Source organism: Eleutherodactylus coqui, chromosome 6, assembly GCF_035609145.1.
Source record: "Eleutherodactylus coqui strain aEleCoq1 chromosome 6, aEleCoq1.hap1, whole genome shotgun sequence".
Classification (NCBI taxonomy): Eukaryota; Metazoa; Chordata; class Amphibia; order Anura; family Eleutherodactylidae; genus Eleutherodactylus; species Eleutherodactylus coqui.
In genome coordinates, this window is record NC_089842.1 from 245,405,959 (window position 1) to 245,423,918 (window position 17,960).

Sequence of the window (17,960 nt, forward strand, 5' to 3'; positions counted from 1 at the left end):
CATAAGCACGCATGGCGAAAGGGCAGGGGATCAATGTGCATCCCTGCACTGAAGAAAACAACCCCCACACTGCACATGTCGGTGACCGCGCCATCCCTGGGCATGCACAGCGCCCTACATGGTCTCTGCCGGCAGAGCGTATGGCCTGTAATGTACGACACTATGGGAGACTGGCAGCATTGTACGAATACCCCCGTCTAAACGAGCCCCTAGGCTGTATTCACACAAGTGGGTGCGACGTAGGTACGAGTATCTGCACTTTCACTTTGGGGCGCTCATGCTCCGTCGGCCGTTTTCGGTGACTGAAGACGACCCCATGTAGTGTTATATAGGCCTCATATAGCTCTATATGGGGCAGTCTTCAGCTGTCAGAAATGGCCAATGGAGCAGGAGCCGCCCAAAGAGAAAGTGCAGGTACTCTTTATAAACTACTAGTAATAGAAAATTATAGTACCAGTGCTTCTGGTAGCGCATTGCACCACACAGCTGTGCAACATGGTACATTCCTTATGATCCCCACTTATCACACACACAGCTCTACTACATCCATCCTGATCCCCACACATCACACACACAGCTCTACTACATCCATCCTGATCCCCACACATCACACACACAGCTCTACTACATCCATCCTGATCCCCACACATCACACACACAGCTCTACTACATCCATCCTGATCCCCACACATCACACACACAGCTCTACTACATCCATCCTGATCCCCACACATCACACACACAGCTCTACTACATCCATCCTGATCCCCACACATCACACACACAGCTCTACTACATCCATCCTGATCCCCACACATCACACACACAGCTCTACTCCATCCATCCTGATCCCCCACATCACACACACAGCTCTACTCCATCCATCCTGACCCCACACATCACACACACAGCTCTACTACATCCATCCTGACCCCCACACATCACACAGCGCTGTGCAACATGGTACAACCATTATGATCATCACACACAGCTCTACTACATCCATCCTGATCTCCACACAAGGCAACAACAGCTTGGCTCCTCCCACAGCAGTGACGTCACCACGGGTCCTTCAGCCCATCGGATCTCGGTGGTGGTAGGTCAGTGTCTCCTGTCAGGACTCCTGAGTTGTGTCTGACATAATAGCTGCTTAGTTGTATCCCCATTGTGGTGTTTTTGTCCTCCCCTTCCAAGAGCCCTCACTGTGTTCTTCTGTTGGTCAGACTGTTTTATATATATATATTGTAGGACCTTTGACCTCACCAGGGAGGCGGAGCATGAGAAGCGCTCACATACATACTCGGACAAGTGGTCGTTAGTAGTTTGATTCTGCTCTACTTGTGTTTTTATGCGTTTTTGTCTATAAGCTTTTCCCAGACTTGCCTGCGGTTCCCGTAGTGAAGAGGGAGGCTCCTTCATGGCGATGCGTATAACACTCCCATAGACCATAATGGGCCATCCCACCAACATGGGACACGCAGCACGTGGCTTTCCCAAACTCCGACTATCAGTGCAAAAGAATGATGGCTCCTGTGAATGATCCCGGACACCGAGTCACCGCGGAGGGCCAGTGATGTCCCCGGGAGGGTGCTCCCTCTGTTAACCCTCTACATACTGTGATGTCCATTGATCGCAGCATGTAGGGGGCTAACAGCGGGGAGTGATGTGCTCATCGATCCCTGCTGTCACTGCAGGATGATGCATGCCCACGGCTGAGCCATCCACAGGACGGACGTTTATGTCCTGTGCCCTGATCTAGGGTGTAAACGGATGTCCTGTAGCATGAAGGGGTTAATGATCCGCTTGTTATGTTGATAGTCTGAACAGAATACTTTAGGGTAGACTAAAAGGACCTAACAAGCGCCACTTGGCTTGCATGTTGGCCATTTCAACCTCACGCAGACTGAGAATGGGTTTTATAGGTAGGACTGATGCCCCCGCAGGCTGGCGGTACGTCGCCCCGGTCACACGGTGTACGGCCGATCAGCCACCATCTTCATGCTCCATGAATGATCAGCTGATGAACAAGTGGTGGTCGGTCCTTTCATACAGCCCCAGGGTTAGCCGTCAGGGTGTAACTGGTATGGGGCCTCCTGACTCGCGGGGATAAGAATCAGGCCGTTGTCCACATGTGCCATCCCTTTGTTCCTCAGGACCCCGGTGCCAGCACAGGGTCCCGTGGAGATGCCACGCACGTATGCAATGTCTCTTACCGCATACGCATTGCCATAGAGATGAATGGGAGAGTGCGATCACACAGCCGGACATAGTGTGTGTGGCGGGCACACGTGCAGCGGCGTGGGGACCCTGCGCTGGGACCGGGGTCCTGATGAATATGACACACTGACCGATTCCCTGAAGAGCGGTGGTCCATGCCGTCAGCCCACGGGTCATCCATCACAGGGAACATCATCCAAATCAACTACACCGCTCCAGAATGGTGTTGGTGCCCCGTGTCGGGGAAGGGCAGTTAATAAAAGGCGCATTTACTCCAAAAATGGAATCCATTGAAATCACGGATCGGCCCTCACGGACGCACTGAGGAAAGTGGAAGAAAACCAGGGCAACAAAGTAATTTCATTTTTTTGAGACAAATTTTGGTGTTTTTTTAGTCATTCTGACCTTTAAAATAATTGTTATTTTTGCCGCCGTGGGCATCGCAAAGACAAGACGCCCCCTCCCCCCCCAAGATGGCAACATTATTCTTGTTTTATTTCACACCTTATAACTTTTTAAAGGTACAGTATCTGGTGTAATCGTTACTATGGGACATACGTGTTGGCGACGTCCACCAAAAAACAGGCGTTAGTAAGAATAATATAAGACTAATCGTTATTTGTATAGCGCCAACTTACTCCGCAGCGCTTACAGGAACCAAACCTTCAGGGGTTAACTGAAGATCTGTAAGGTGCCGAGTAATGATGTGGTCTGGTTAGGGCAGATAAGGGCACTGAAGTAGGAGGCAGGCAGCGGTGGTGGTACGTGGCGCGGTCTGCCGGGGCTCCAGGGGGCCGGTACGTGGCGCGGTCTGCCGGGGCTCCAGGGGGCCGGTACGTGGCGCGGTCTGCCGGGGCTCCAGGGGGCCGGTACGTGGCGCGGTCTGCCGGGGCTCCAGGGGGCCGGTACGTGGCGCGGTCTGCCGGGGCTCCAGGGGGCCGGTACGTGGCGCGGTCTGCCGGGGCTCCAGGGGGCCGGTACGTGGCGCGGTCTGCCGGGGCTCCAGGGGGCCGGTACGTGGCGCGGTCTGCCGGGGCTCCAGGGGGCCGGTACGTGGCGCGGTCTGCCGGGGCTCCTGCGCTCACTGCTCTGAGGGCGTCCCCACGGATGAGGCTTCTCTAGGGCTGATCTCACACTATAATGTAGCGCAGTACTGGCAGTAAACTGGTTCTAGTAATAAATGGTGAGCTCACACCCCACAACACATCTATCCTGACCTTAGTAGGAGCGCACCTCTGTACACCATGCAGTGATTCCGTGGGTTGTGAGAAGGCTATATCCTGCATTTTTGCTCTAAGAGCCTGATTCTGCATTGCTTTCCATGGGGCCGCTGCTGCTGGTTGCCCAATTGAAAGCAATGCCTGACGACAACCCCTGCAGTGATTTTCGGGGAGGGGCTTAAAATATAAGCCCTCGCCTGAAAAATCATCCCTAGCATGTGTGTTAAGAGAAAAAAAAATGTATGTATGTGCACACACTCACCTCTCCGCTGTCGGTGTCAGCCTCTTGTTCTCACTGCACGGCTCTGAAGTTATCATCAAGCGGGAATTTGAAATCCCCGCTTACTGAAAGAGCCGTATCTGATTAGCTGAGCGCTCACCCAATCACAGGCAGCACTCAGCCAATCAATGATTTATAAATCCCCACCTGATGAAAGAACCTCAGAGCAGTGCAGGGAGAACAAGCGGCTAGACTGTGTGTAATATATATATGGTCATGATGTTTCAGGGAAGGGCTTATATGTAAAGCCCTTTCCCCCAAAAAATCACTGCGGGGTTGCCGGCAAGCCATTACTTTCAATGGGGCCACCAGCAGCAGCAGCAGCCCCATTGAAAGCAATGGCAGAGTGGATTAATGGCATTTCAATGGGGAAAGATAATCTGCCATATGAGTGTTTCGAGTTAAGGGCCCCATCACAGAACGAATTAAACTCTTCACCCGCGGCACCCCTGTATTTGTAAGCCGAGACCAGGAGAGGACCCAGAATATGGAGGGCCTGCAGGGCTTTCTGTAGATGCTGCTCCTCTCATTTTTGCATAGGTTGTGCATTCTTATGAGCAGCCTAAGGGGATTGTGTGGGGGAAAACTGATGGCCTATCTTCAGGACAAATTATCAATGGGGGTCAGTCACCAGCAACCTCCGCCCATCACCTGGTATGCAGAGTGCTTCATTCCCACTCTAGTGGCCAGGCTTGGTACTGCTGCATCACATTGGATGGGATCTTTGCTGCAATACCAAGCTTGACCACTGCAGTGAGAACAGAGCTGTCTCCCTCCTGCAGAAATCAACCCAGAAACAGGTGACCTGCTGGTATCTCATGTAGTAGACCCCCCCCCCCCCTTCACCTTCCCACTGTTCTTTTATTAATTACCTATCCTGAGGAAAGGCCATCAATGGCTTATAACTGGACAGCCCTTTTAACTACTTCAGTTTTCCAATTTTTAATTTTTTTTTTTTTTTTCCCTCGCTTTAAAAGAAAAGAGAGAAAACTTTCTGTCAGCACATTTTTTGCAGGACCTAATTAAGGGGATGTCCAGCAACTTTTTGAAAACTAATTGTTAAATGTAGATGTGCAAAAATAAGATATGAAGCAGTACTTACCTGTCCTTGGCCCCAGCGACGCAGCCCCACTGACAGCGGAGATCAGGTGACCACTGCCTGCCAATCACAGGCCTCAGCATCACGAGGTGGAACTCCTGGCATGGTGGCACCCAGATGTGACTGCGGATGCCAGGAGGACGGGCAGTGACACTATGGCCTCCGTGAGGCAGGCGGTGGTTACCTGACTTCTGCTGTTAATAGACTAGGTGAGCAGCGGGTGCGGTGTATTGCATTGCGGTGTATTGCATTGCGGTGTATTGCATTGCGGTGCATTGCAGTTCTGCAGGCATTCTATTAATCTCTGCCTCCGCCGGGCGCCTTCACACTGGTGAGATTTGTGCAGTGCGAGATCCACAAATGTGACCCCCATTCTCGTGAATGGGTTCACTCACATTAGTGTCGGTAGAGCTCACCCTGCCAGTCCCTGCACAGGACCAGGAGGTTGCATCACACAGTCTCCGGACGCCACAGATGGGAAGCCCACCCGCCCAGAGTGGGGAGCCGCTGGCCACTCATGGACACACCTAGTGGCCGTTGTAGGGGGTGTTGGGCTGATATCTGCTGTCCAGGTCGATCACACGAGTCCTCAAGCTTTTGTCTGTTGTCCCTTCTGTTCAGGACACCCAGGAGAAGGAGGCGGTCACGCCTGAGAAAGCCGAGGAGCAGAAGCTGAAGGCCAAATACCCCAACCTAGGGCAGAAGCCAGGAGGCTCAGATTTCCTCATGAAAAGGCTTCAGAAAGGGGTAAGTGTTCGGCAGTCTGGACGCCACTAGGTATTGCGGTTTAGATGGTCAGCTCTGCAGACAAGACCCCGTCATATCTGAACCCGCTGACTATGGCAGGGCGGGCCGGCTCTTTAATGTCCCCCCGACACACGATGTTGGAGGATAGACGAATGGGGGATTGTGAACAGTCCTTGAGCTGCCGCCGGAGTGGTCTGTCTGCAGCCTTCCTAAATGTATGAACACCGCAGCCACAAAGGGCGGTCAGCGACTCATCCGCCAGCTGCCGAGGTGTCTGAGCGCGCTCAGCTCTTAAAGGGCCGGGCCTGCATTTGTAGGCATTTTTCCAGAAACTGCGCCACTCTGCCACCAATTGCTGTCTGGTATTACAGTAGTTATTTGGACAGGGATGAGCTGCAGTACCAGACACAGCCCATGGGCAGAGGTGGCGCTCTTTCTGAAAGGAAGAGGAGGAGAAGAAAGTCGTTTTTTTTTTTTTTTCATACTGGACAATCGCAATCCTCGGATTTCTACCTTTTTTTTTAACCTTCTTCTGATTCACCTCTACAACGTCTAGACGTGTCACTGTATCTTCTGCTGATCCTATGTTATAGCCTGTATTGTAGCCCAGAGCTGTATTCACAATGCTGTAGGCTTTACAATTGAAACTTACAGTATTCCTTGCTCTGATGATCGGCATTATTAAAAATGCAATGTTAGCAATGACAAACAGCAAAACTGAGTGCAGCTCTGCAGTATAATACAGAATAAGTAATGTATGTACACAGTGACTACCAGCAGAATAGTGAGTGCAGCTCTGGGGTATAATACAGGATAAGTGATGTATGTACACAGTGACTACCAGCAGAATAGTGAGTGCAGCTCTGGGGTATAATACAGGATAAGTGATGTATGTACACAGTGACTACCAGCAGAATAGTGAGTGCAGCTCTGGGGTATAATACAGGATAAGTGATGTATGTACACAGTGACTACAGCAGCAGAATAGTGAGTGCAGCTCTGGAGTATAATACAGGATGTAACTCAGGATCAGTACACGATAAGTAATGTATGTACACAGTGACTCCACCAGCAGAATAGTGAGTGCAGCTCTGGGGTATAATACAGGATGTAACTCAGGAGCAGTACAGGATAAGTAATGTATGTACACAGTGACTCCACCAGCAGAATAGTGAGTGCAGCTCTGCAGTATAATACAGGATGTAACTCAGGATCAGTATAGGATAAGTAATGTATGTACACAGTGACTCCACCAGCAGAATAGTGAGTGCAGCTCTGCAGTATAATACAGGATGTAACTCAGGATCAGTATAGGATAAGTAATGTATGTACACAGTGACTCCAGCAGCAGAATAGTGAGTGCAGCTCTGGAGTATAATACAGGATGTAACTCAGGGTCAGTACAGGATAAGTAATGTATGTACACAGTGACTCCACCAGCAGAATAGTGAGTGCAGCTCTGGAGTATAATACAGGATGTAACTCAGGATCAGTACAGGATAAGTAATGTATGTATACAGTGACTCCACCAGCAGAATAGTGAGTGCAGCTCTGCAGTATAATACAGGATGTAACTCAGGAGCAGTGCAGGATAAGTAATGTATGTACACAGTGACTCCTCCAGCAGAATAGTGAGTGCAGCTCTGGGGTATAATACAGGATGTAACTCAGGAGCAGTACAGGATAAGTAATGTATGTACACAGTGACTCCACCAGCAGAATAGTGAGTGCAGCTCTGCAATATAATACAGGATGTAACTCAGGAGCAGTGCAGGATAAGTAATGTATATACACAGTGACTCCTCCAGCAGAAAAGTGAGTGCAGCTCTGGGGTATAATACAGGATGTAACTCAGGAGCAGTACAGGATAAGTAATGTATGTACACAGTGACTTCACCAGCAGAATAGTGAGTGCAGCTCTGGAGTATAATACAGGATGTAACTCAGGATCAGTACAGGATAAGTAATGTATGTACACAGTGACTCCACCAGCAGAATAGTGAGTGCAGCTCTGGAGTATAATACAGGATGTAACTCAGGATCCGCACAGGATAAGTAATGTACGTACACAGTGACTCCACCAGCAGAATAGTGAGTGCAGCTCTGGGGTATAATACAGCATGTAACTCAGGATCAGTACAGGATAAGTAATGTATGTACACAGTGACTCCACCAGCAGAATAGTGAGTGCAGCTCTGCAGTATAATACAGGATGTAACTCAGGATCAGTATAGGATAAGTAATGTATGTACACAGTGACTCCACCAGCAGAATAGTGAGTGCAGCTCTGGGGTATAATACAGGATGTAACTCAGGGTCAGTACAGGATAAGTAATGTATGTACACAGTGACTCCACCAGCAGAATACTGAGTGCAGCTCTGGGGTATAATACAGGATGCAACTCAGGAGCAGTGCAGGATAAGTAATGTATGTACACAGTGACTCCACCAGCAGAATAGTGAGTGCAGCTCTGCAGTATAATACAGGATGTAACTCAGGATCAGTATAGGATAAGTAATGTATGTACACAGTGACTGCACCAGCAGAATAGTGGGTGCAGCTCTGGGGTATAATACAGGATGTAACTCAGGATCAGTACAGGATAAGTAATGTATGTACACAGTGACTCCAGCAGAATAGTGAGTGCAGCTCTGCAATATAATACAGGATGTAACTCAGGAGCAGTGCAGGATAAGTAATGTATATACACAGTGACTCCTCCAGCAGAAAAGTGAGTGCAGCTCTGGGGTATAATACAGGATGTAACTCAGGAGCAGTACAGGATAAGTAATGTATGTACACAGTGACTTCACCAGCAGAATAGTGAGTGCAGCTCTGGAGTATAATACAGGATGTAACTCAGGATCAGTACAGGATAAGTAATGTATGTACACAGTGACTCCACCAGCAGAATAGTGAGTGCAGCTCTGGAGTATAATACAGGATGTAACTCAGGATCCGCACAGGATAAGTAATGTACGTACACAGTGACTCCACCAGCAGAATAGTGAGTGCAGCTCTGGGGTATAATACAGCATGTAACTCAGGATCAGTACAGGATAAGTAATGTATGTACACAGTGACTCCACCAGCAGAATAGTGAGTGCAGCTCTGCAGTATAATACAGGATGTAACTCAGGATCAGTATAGGATAAGTAATGTATGTACACAGTGACTCCACCAGCAGAATAGTGAGTGCAGCTCTGGGGTATAATACAGGATGTAACTCAGGGTCAGTACAGGATAAGTAATGTATGTACACAGTGACTCCACCAGCAGAATACTGAGTGCAGCTCTGGGGTATAATACAGGATGCAACTCAGGAGCAGTGCAGGATAAGTAATGTATGTACACAGTGACTCCACCAGCAGAATAGTGAGTGCAGCTCTGCAGTATAATACAGGATGTAACTCAGGATCAGTATAGGATAAGTAATGTATGTACACAGTGACTGCACCAGCAGAATAGTGGGTGCAGCTCTGGGGTATAATACAGGATGTAACTCAGGATCAGTACAGGATAAGTAATGTATGTACACAGTGACTCCAGCAGAATAGTGAGTGCAGCTCTGGAGTATAATACAGGATGTAACTCAGGGTCAGTACAGGATAAGTAATGTATGTACACAGTGACTCCACCAGCAGAATAGTGAGTGCAGCTCTGGAGTATAATACAGGATGTAACTCAGGATCAGTACAGGATAAGTAATGTATGTACACAGTGACTCCAGCAGCAGAATAGTGAGTGCAGCTCTGGAGTATAATACAGGATGTAACTCAGGATCAGTACAGGATAAGTAATGTATGTACACAGTGACTCCACCAGCAGAATAGTGAGTGCAGCTCTAGAGTATAATACAGGATGTAACTCAGGAGCAGTACAGGATAAGTAATGTATGTATACAGTGACTCCACCAGCAGAATAGTGAGTGCAGCTCTAGGGTATAATACAGGATGTAACTCCGGAGCAGTACAGGATAAGTAATGTATGTACACAGTGACTCCACCAGCAGAATAGTGAGTGCAGCTCTGGGGTATAATACAGGATGTAACTCAGGATCAGTACAGGATAAGTAATGTATATACACAGTGACTCCTCCAGCAGAATAGTGAGTGCAGCTCTGGGGTATAATACAGGATGTAACTCAGGATCAGTACAGGATAAGTAATGTATATACACAGTGACTCCTCCAGCAGAATAGTGAGTGCAGCTCTGGGGTATAATACAGGATGTAACTCAGGATCAGTACAGGATAAGTAATGTATATACACAGTGACTCCTCCAGCAGAATAGTGAGTGCAGCTCTGGGGTATAATACAGGATGTAACTCAGGATCAGTACAGGATAAGTAATGTATATACACAGTGACTCCTCCAGCAGAATAGTGAGTGCAGCTCTGGGGTATAATACAGGATGTAACTCAGGATCAGTACAGGATAAGTAATGTATATACACAGTGACTCCTCCAGCAGAATAGTGAGTGCAGCTCTGGGGTATAATACAGGATGTAACTCAGGATCAGTACAGGATAAGTAATGTATATACACAGTGACTCCTCCAGCACAGTAGTGAGTGCAGCTCTGGGGTATAATACAGGATGTAACTCAGGATTAGTACAGGATAAGTAATGTATGTACACAGTGACTCCACCAGCAGAATAGTGAGTGCAGCTCTGGGGTATAATACAGGATGTAACTCAGGGTCAGTACAGGATAAGTAATGTATGTACACAGTGACTCCACCAGCAGAATAGTGAGTACAGCTCTGGGGTATAATACAGGATGTAACTCGGGATCAGTACAGGATAAGTAATGTATGTACACAGTGACTCCACCAGCAGAATAGTGAGTGCAGCTCTGGGGTATAATACAGGATGTAACTCAGGATCAGTACAGGATAAGTAATGTATGTACACAGTGACTCCACCAGCAGAATAGTGAGTACAGCTCTGGGGTATAATACAGGATGTAACTCAGGAGCAGTACAGGATAAGTAATGTATGTACACAGTGACTCCACCAGCAGAATAGTGAGTGCAGCTCTGCAGTATAATACAGGATGTAACTCAGGAGCAGTACAGGATAAGTAATGTATGTACACAGTGACTCCACCAGCAGAATAGTGAGTGCAGCTCTGCAGTATAATACAGGATGTAACTCAGGAGCAGTACAGGATAAGTAATGTATGTACACAGTGACTCCAGCAGAATAGTGAGTGCAGCTCTGGGGTATAATACAGGATGTAACTCAGGATCAGTACATGATAAGTAATGTATGTACACAGTGACTCCACCAGCAGAATAGTGAGTGCAGCTCTAGAGTATAATACAGGATGTAACTCAGGATCAGTACAGGATAAGTAATGTATGTACACAGTGACTCCACCAGCAGAATAGTGAGTGCAGCTCTGCAGTATAATACAGGATGTAACTCAGGAGCAGTACAGGATAAGTAATGTATGTATACAGTGACTCCACCAGCAGAATAGTGAGTGCAGCTCTGGGGTATAATACTGGATGTAACTCAGGAGCAGTACAGGATAAGTAATGTATGTATACAGTGACTCCACCAGCAGAATAGTGAGTGCAGCTCTGGGGTATAATACAGGATGTAACTCAGGGTCAGTACAGGATAAGTAATGTATGTACACAGTGACTCCACCAGCAGAATAGTGAGTGCAGCTCTGGGGTATAATACAGGATGTAACTCAGGGTCAGTACAGGATAAGTAATGTATGTACACAGTGACTCCACCAGCAGAATAGTGAGTACAGCTCAGCAGGATAATACAGGATGTAACTCGGGAGCAGTACAGGATAAGTAATGTATGTACACAGTGACTCCACCAGCAGAATAGTGAGTGCAGCTCTGGAGTATAATACAGGATGTAACTCAGGATCCGTACAGGATAAGTAATGTATGTACACAGTGACTCCACCAGCAGAATAGTGAGTGCAGCTCTGGAGTATAATACAGGACGTAACTCAGGATCAGTACAGGATAAGTAATGTATGTACACAGTGACTCCACCAGCAGAATAGTGAGTGCAGCTCTGGGGTATAATACAGGATGTAACTCAGGAGCAGTACAGGATAAGTAATTGAGTTAAAGTACTCCACTTTTTAGATAGTTTCATCTCTTTATAAAGTTGTCTGACTGGAGTCCCATTTTAATCCTTCTGTTCTGACAGCCTTAAGGTGGCCATTCATATTAGTTCATTCATATTAGTTCATTCATATTAGTTCATTCATATTAGTTTAAAGCTAACTAAAACGGACAATTTCAACAAAAAAATACATTAAGCAAATTTTACAATGACTGTACTGGATAACCTGTGATGACACGTGGAAGAAAGGCGGCCATGTTAAATCCCCCCCTTTGTTGATTTCCTTGAGAGCTGCGTCTGCAATACCACCTTGGGCCACTGCACAGTGGTCAGCGCGATGTGCTTCCTGCTCTTCTCATAGTGACAGCAGTGCTGGAAATCCACTGAGCAGCAGACCTCCTCATGACTTTTTTTTTTTTTTTCTATTCGTGACCTGTCATCATGATTGTCCGGGACTTTTGTTTATTTGACATCGCCCTAAAATCTGATTAAAGGGGTTGTCCGGGCTCTTTGAGCTGATGACCTCATATCGGAACCCCATCCATCAGCTGATCGTTCGGCCCTCCCCAAGTTTATAATCCTGCAAGCTTGGATTACAGCAGCTGGTTGAAGTGACACCGCTGCAGACCTCTTCAGGGGTATATAAACAAATAGCTTCATTCATGGCAGCAAGCAGAGATCTTGAAACTGTTGATTTGAGTGCAAAGTTTATTAGAAAGTTGCTTACTTTTTCTTTATGAAGTTGCACACTCCTTCCGGATGTCTGGTGTTGATCTCCTATCCATGTTGATCCAGAGGAAGGCCAAAAAAAGCCCAATGAGGTTGAAGTCCACTTCCTCATTTAAGGGAGATTCCTTCCCGACTCATATCTGACAATTGGAATAATCCCCGGATCACCGACCCTCCTGAAATGAGCAGTAATATAATGTAGCGCTCAAGAAAGGTGTCCCGGCCCTCTTGTACTGTGTTAGTGAGTTCTCCATCACCACGTCCTCAGGCAGAGAGTTCCACAGTCTCACTGCTCTTACAGGAAAGAACCCCCTTCTGTTGGTGATGAAACCTGCTTTTGTCTTGACGTAGAACATACCAACTTGCTACAGTCACAGTCCTGGGTATAATAGATGATAGGAGGGATCTCTGTACTGACCCCTGATATATCTATACATAGTTATTAGAGCGCCCCCTTGTTACAGTCCTGGGTATAATAGATGATAGGAGGGATCTCTGTACTGACCCCTGATATATTATACATAGTTATTAGAGCGCCCCCTTGTTACAGTCCTGGGTATAATAGATGATGGAAGAGATCTCTGTACTGACCCCTGATATATTATACATAGTTATTAGAGCGCCCCCTTGTTACAGTCCTGGGTATAATAGATGATGGGAGAGATCTCTGTACTGACCCCTGATATATTATATATAGTTATTAGAGCGCCCCCTTGTTACAGTCCTGGGTATAATAGATGATGGGAGAGATCTCTGTAATGACCCCTGATATATTATACATAGTTATTAGAGCGCTCCCTTGTTACAGTCCTGGGTATAATAGATGATGGAAGAGATCTCTGTACTGACCCCTGATATATTATACATAGTTATTAGAGCGCCCCCTTGTTACAGTCCTGGGTATAATAGATGATAGGAGGGATCTCTGTACTGACCCCTGATATATTATACATAGTTATTAGAGCGCCCCCTTGTTACAGTCCTGGGTATAATAGATGATGGGAGAGATCTCTGTACTGACCCCTGATATATTATACATAGTTATTAGAGCGCCCCCTTGTTACAGTCCTGGGTATAATAGATGATGGGAGAGATCTCTGTACTGACCCCTGATATATCTATACATAGTTATTAGAGCGCCTCCTTGTTACAGTCCTGGGTATAATAGATGATGGAAGAGATCTCTGTACTGACCCCTGATATATTATACATAGTTATTAGAGCGCCCCCTTGTTACAGTCCTGGGTATAATAGATGATGGGAGAGATCTCTGTACTGACCTCTGATATAGCTGTACATAGTTATTAGAGCGCCCCCTTGTTACAGTCCTGGGTATAATAGATGATGGGAGAGATCTCTGTACTGACCCCTGATATATCTATACATAGTTATTAGAGCGCCCCCTTGTTACAGTCCTGGGTATAATAGATGATGGGAGAGATCTCTGTACTGACCTCTGATATAGCTGTACATAGTTATTAGAGCGCCCCCTTGTTACAGTCCTGGGTATAATAGATGATGGGAGAGATCTCTGTACTGATCCCTGATATATTATACATAGTTATTAGAGCGCCCCCTTGTTACAGTTCTGGGTATAATAGATGATGGGAGAGATCTCTGTACTGATCCCTGATATATTATACATAGTTATTAGAGCGCCCCCTTGTTACAGTCCTGGGTATAATAGATGATGGTAGAGATCTCCGTACTGACCCCTGATATATCTATACATAGTTATTAGAGCACCCCCTTGTTACAGTCCTGGGTATAATAGATGATGGGAGAGATCTCTGTACTAACCCCTGATATATCTATACATAGTTACTAGAGCGCCCCCTTGTTACAGTCCTGGGTATAACAGATGATGGGAGAGATCTCTGTACTGACCCCTGATATATCTATACATAGTTATTAGAGCGCCCCCTTGTTACAGTCCTGAGTATAAAAGATGATGGGAGAGATCTCTGTACTGACCCCTGATATATCTATACATAGTTATTAGAGCGCCCCCTTGTTACAGTCCCGGGTATAATAGATGATAGGAGAGGTCTCTGTACTGACCCTGATATATCTATACATAGTTATTAGAGCGCCCCCTTGTTACAGTCCCGGGTATAATATATGATGGGAGAGATCTCTGTACTGACCTCTGATATAGCTGTACATAGTTATTAGAGCGCCCCCTTGTTACAGTCCTGGGTATAATAGATGATGGGAGAGATCTCTGTACTGACCCCTGATATATCTATACATAGTTATTAGAGCGCCCCCTTGTTACAGTCCTGGGTATAATAGATGATGGGAGAGATCTCTGTACTGACCCCTGATATATACTCCCGCCTGTGGTACCCTACTAATATTGGTGATCCAATTAGAGTATGTCCCATTTATAACCTCCCCTTTGCTTTCTATCACTGACCAATTACTTATTATCACCAGACCAAGCATTCTCATGTTATACACCAACCTTTTATGCGGCGCGATATCAAACACTTTGGAAAAGTCCAGATATACAAGATCAGTGACTCCCCCGATCCAGTCTAGAACCTACCGCCTCATAGAAGCTGATCAGGGTGGTGTGACAGCAGCGATCTCTCATGAACTCCGTATCAGCATGTATTTTAGAGTCCTTTTCCTTGAGGTCCTCCAGGATAGCTTCTCTTAGAAACCCTTCAAACACTTTACCCACTATAGAAGTTAGACTTACAGGCCTGTAGTTTTCAGGGTCACTTCTTGTCCCCTTTTTGAATATCTGCACCAGTCTATCACATTGCTTAAAGGGGTTGTCTCACGCCGAAACGCTTTTTTTTTTTTTTCCATAGGCCCCCCCGTTCGGCGCAGGAGAACCCCAATGGATGTGTAAAAAAAAAAAAAAAAACATATTACTTACCCGAATCCCCGCTCTGCGACGTCTTCCTTCTTCCTACTTCTTCCTTCACCAAGATGGCCACCGGGATCTTCACCCACGATGCACCATGGGTCCTTTCCCATGGTGCACTGTGGGCTCTGTGCGGTCCATTGCCGATTCCAGCCTCCTGATTGGCTGGAATCGGCACACGTGACGGAGGCGGAGCTACGATGACCAGCTCTCCGGCACGAGCGGCCCCATTCACCAGGAAGAAGACCGCACAGCACAAGCGCGTCTAAAAACACCAGAAGAAAGCGAAATTAGACGGATCGATGGCGACGGGGACGCTAGCAACGGAGCAGGTAAGTGAATAACTTCTGTATGGCTCATAATTAATGCACGATGTACATTACAAAGTGCATTAATATGGCCATACAGAAGTGTATAACCCCACTTGCTGCCGCGGGACAACCCCTTTAATTCCCTTACCCCCTGGGGGTTTATGTCATCAGGACCGGCAATGTCTTTCTTTTAAATCCTAAGACTGTTCTGCACTACTTCCTTAGACTGGTGACACTTAGTGGAGAGTTTACTTTATCACTCTGCATCTCATCTGACACTTCATTTTCCTCTGTTAATTCACTAGAGAAAAAGCTATGGAATAGAAAACCCCTATTTTATGTTATTCCCCCTCCATGGGCATCTACCCATCGAGACCCCACATGTTCATCTTCCCTAACTTTACTGCCAGTTGTAGCTGTACTAGCCCCTCCCACCGCTCCACCCCTATGTCTATTCCTTAAGGTGCGATGATCGCTCACAAGATGGTTTCTGAGCGGTCGTTTTGTATAAGCTAATACTGGTAGTACCAAGTAGCAGCGTACGAGCCGGCGGGAGCTGTAATCGGGGAACAGACCGCCTGCTGTTTACTGATTACTGACAGCTGAGAGCAGCTGATACAATCATTCATGGCAGCCCTGGGGGTCTTCAGAAGGTCCTCCACTGACCCAGGCAACTCCCTCAAACACCAATTGGGGCATTTAAAGGGTTAACAGCTGTGATGGGTGTTATCTCTGATGGCAGCTGTTGTCAGTGGTCACAGATGGCCGACACCCGCTGTGTATGTGGTGGGCTCTGTTCCCAAGCCCGCTCCCTACAGACACGTGACATGTGCTCTACTTCCACCGTTCATGCTGTCTATGGAGAAGTCTACTAGGACTAAAGCATATACACAGTATGACCACTGCTGGTCGGCTTTTGGGCCAAGGGGGCCGTATTTGTCAGACAGCGCAGTTTGAAAAAACGTGCAAAAAAAGACGTTAATGGCGCCTCTTCTGGTTTTAGCCTTTTCTGGCCTCCTCAAGTCCTCCTTCATTTAGGCTTGCCATACACGTCTTGCCCCATACGCCCATATGGTCGGCTCGGCCAGCTTTGCATGTCTTCTCAATGTAGAGGATGAGACGCCTCTGGAGACAACTTGTATCCCTGAGGGCAAAAGGATCGGCCAATGGAAGCCCCCCATGACTCGTCCGTGCCCGCATGCTGCCATGTGCCTCGTAGAGCCAACAAGAAGGGTGAGAGGAAACCATTTCTTGTTATTGAGCTTTTCTCCTAATTCTTTGTCGTTGCAGCAAAAGTACTTTGACTCCGGAGACTACAACATGGCGAAAGCCAAGATGAAGAACAAGCAGCTGCCCTGCGCCGGAGCGGATAAAAACCTGGTAACCGGCGACCACATCCCAACGCCGCAGGACCTTCCACAGAGGAAATCTTCACTGGTTACCAGCAAGCTGGCAGGGTAGCCGCCCGTCTCCACCGGACATGTACCATAGAGCTGAGATGGTCGGACTCTGGCAGCATAGACACGTCACCTTGTCGGCACTGGAAGGGCCGGTGCCTCATTGTCCCACAATGCTACACTGGCCGTTCCTGCAGCCACCGACTTATAAGCTTTTCCAAAAAGGCCGCAAGATGCCGCGTGACTAGATCTCTCCAAGGGTCGGTGGACAAGGTGTGACGAGCTCTAATGACTGATGTTATATAGTGTAAGATATGAGTTTTGCATTCCTTTGTGTGTGTGTGACACAGGCATGCCAGAGACTTGTCACGTTGGCCAATCGCAGGGGCGCGAATCCATCGGCTGATGGCTCCAAGGTGTAACGAGGCATCGCTTGGATTAAAGGCACCCAGTGCAACATGGGGGAGCTGCTACCGTGTAAGATAATCATGTGCAACCTTCTCCACCATGTTCGTGAGTCACTAGGGACGCCGGCGGATGTGGCAACAACCCGTACTTAGGCTTTGTCTGTCTCTGTGCACATGGTACATTGTGATGAGCCTGTATCTGCCACAATGAGTTACAAAGTAAAACTGACATGGTCACAGTTTTAAAATCTACCCTGCGGTGGTCCAAAACCTTATTGTATGGGGTGTTACCGAGGTGCCACAGGAAACTCGAGCTATTGATCACTCAGGCATTAGTTATCACCCCCCCCCCCCCCCCCCCCATATTTTCTTTATTTTTTTTTCTTTTTCTCCCCTTATCCCGAAACAGCGCCATTCTTGTCCGCAGGCTGTGTGTGGTATTGCAGCCCTATTTGCTAGAATTGAGATGAGCTTGCAATACCAAACACAGAACATAGACAAGACTGGTGCGGTTTCTAAAAAAGACGTCTTACTGTTTTTCTCTGTTTAGCCCACATCTACTACGCTTAAC

General features: G+C 47.2%; 1 protein-coding gene across 1 annotated transcript in view; it reads left to right on the plus strand.

Annotated features, from left to right (window-relative positions):
* The window catches only part of ENSA (endosulfine alpha), a 27,751-nt gene extending 10,110 nt beyond the window's left edge, over positions 1 to 17,641 (plus strand). The window contains exons 2-3 of the mRNA XM_066609236.1: positions 5,438 to 5,563; positions 16,876 to 17,641. Coding sequence (XP_066465333.1) covers positions 5,438 to 5,563; positions 16,876 to 17,046 — 297 coding nt within the window. The 3' untranslated portion in view covers positions 17,047 to 17,641. The remainder of the gene's footprint in view (positions 1 to 5,437; positions 5,564 to 16,875) is intronic.
* Positions 17,642 to 17,960: the final 319 nt, after the last annotated feature.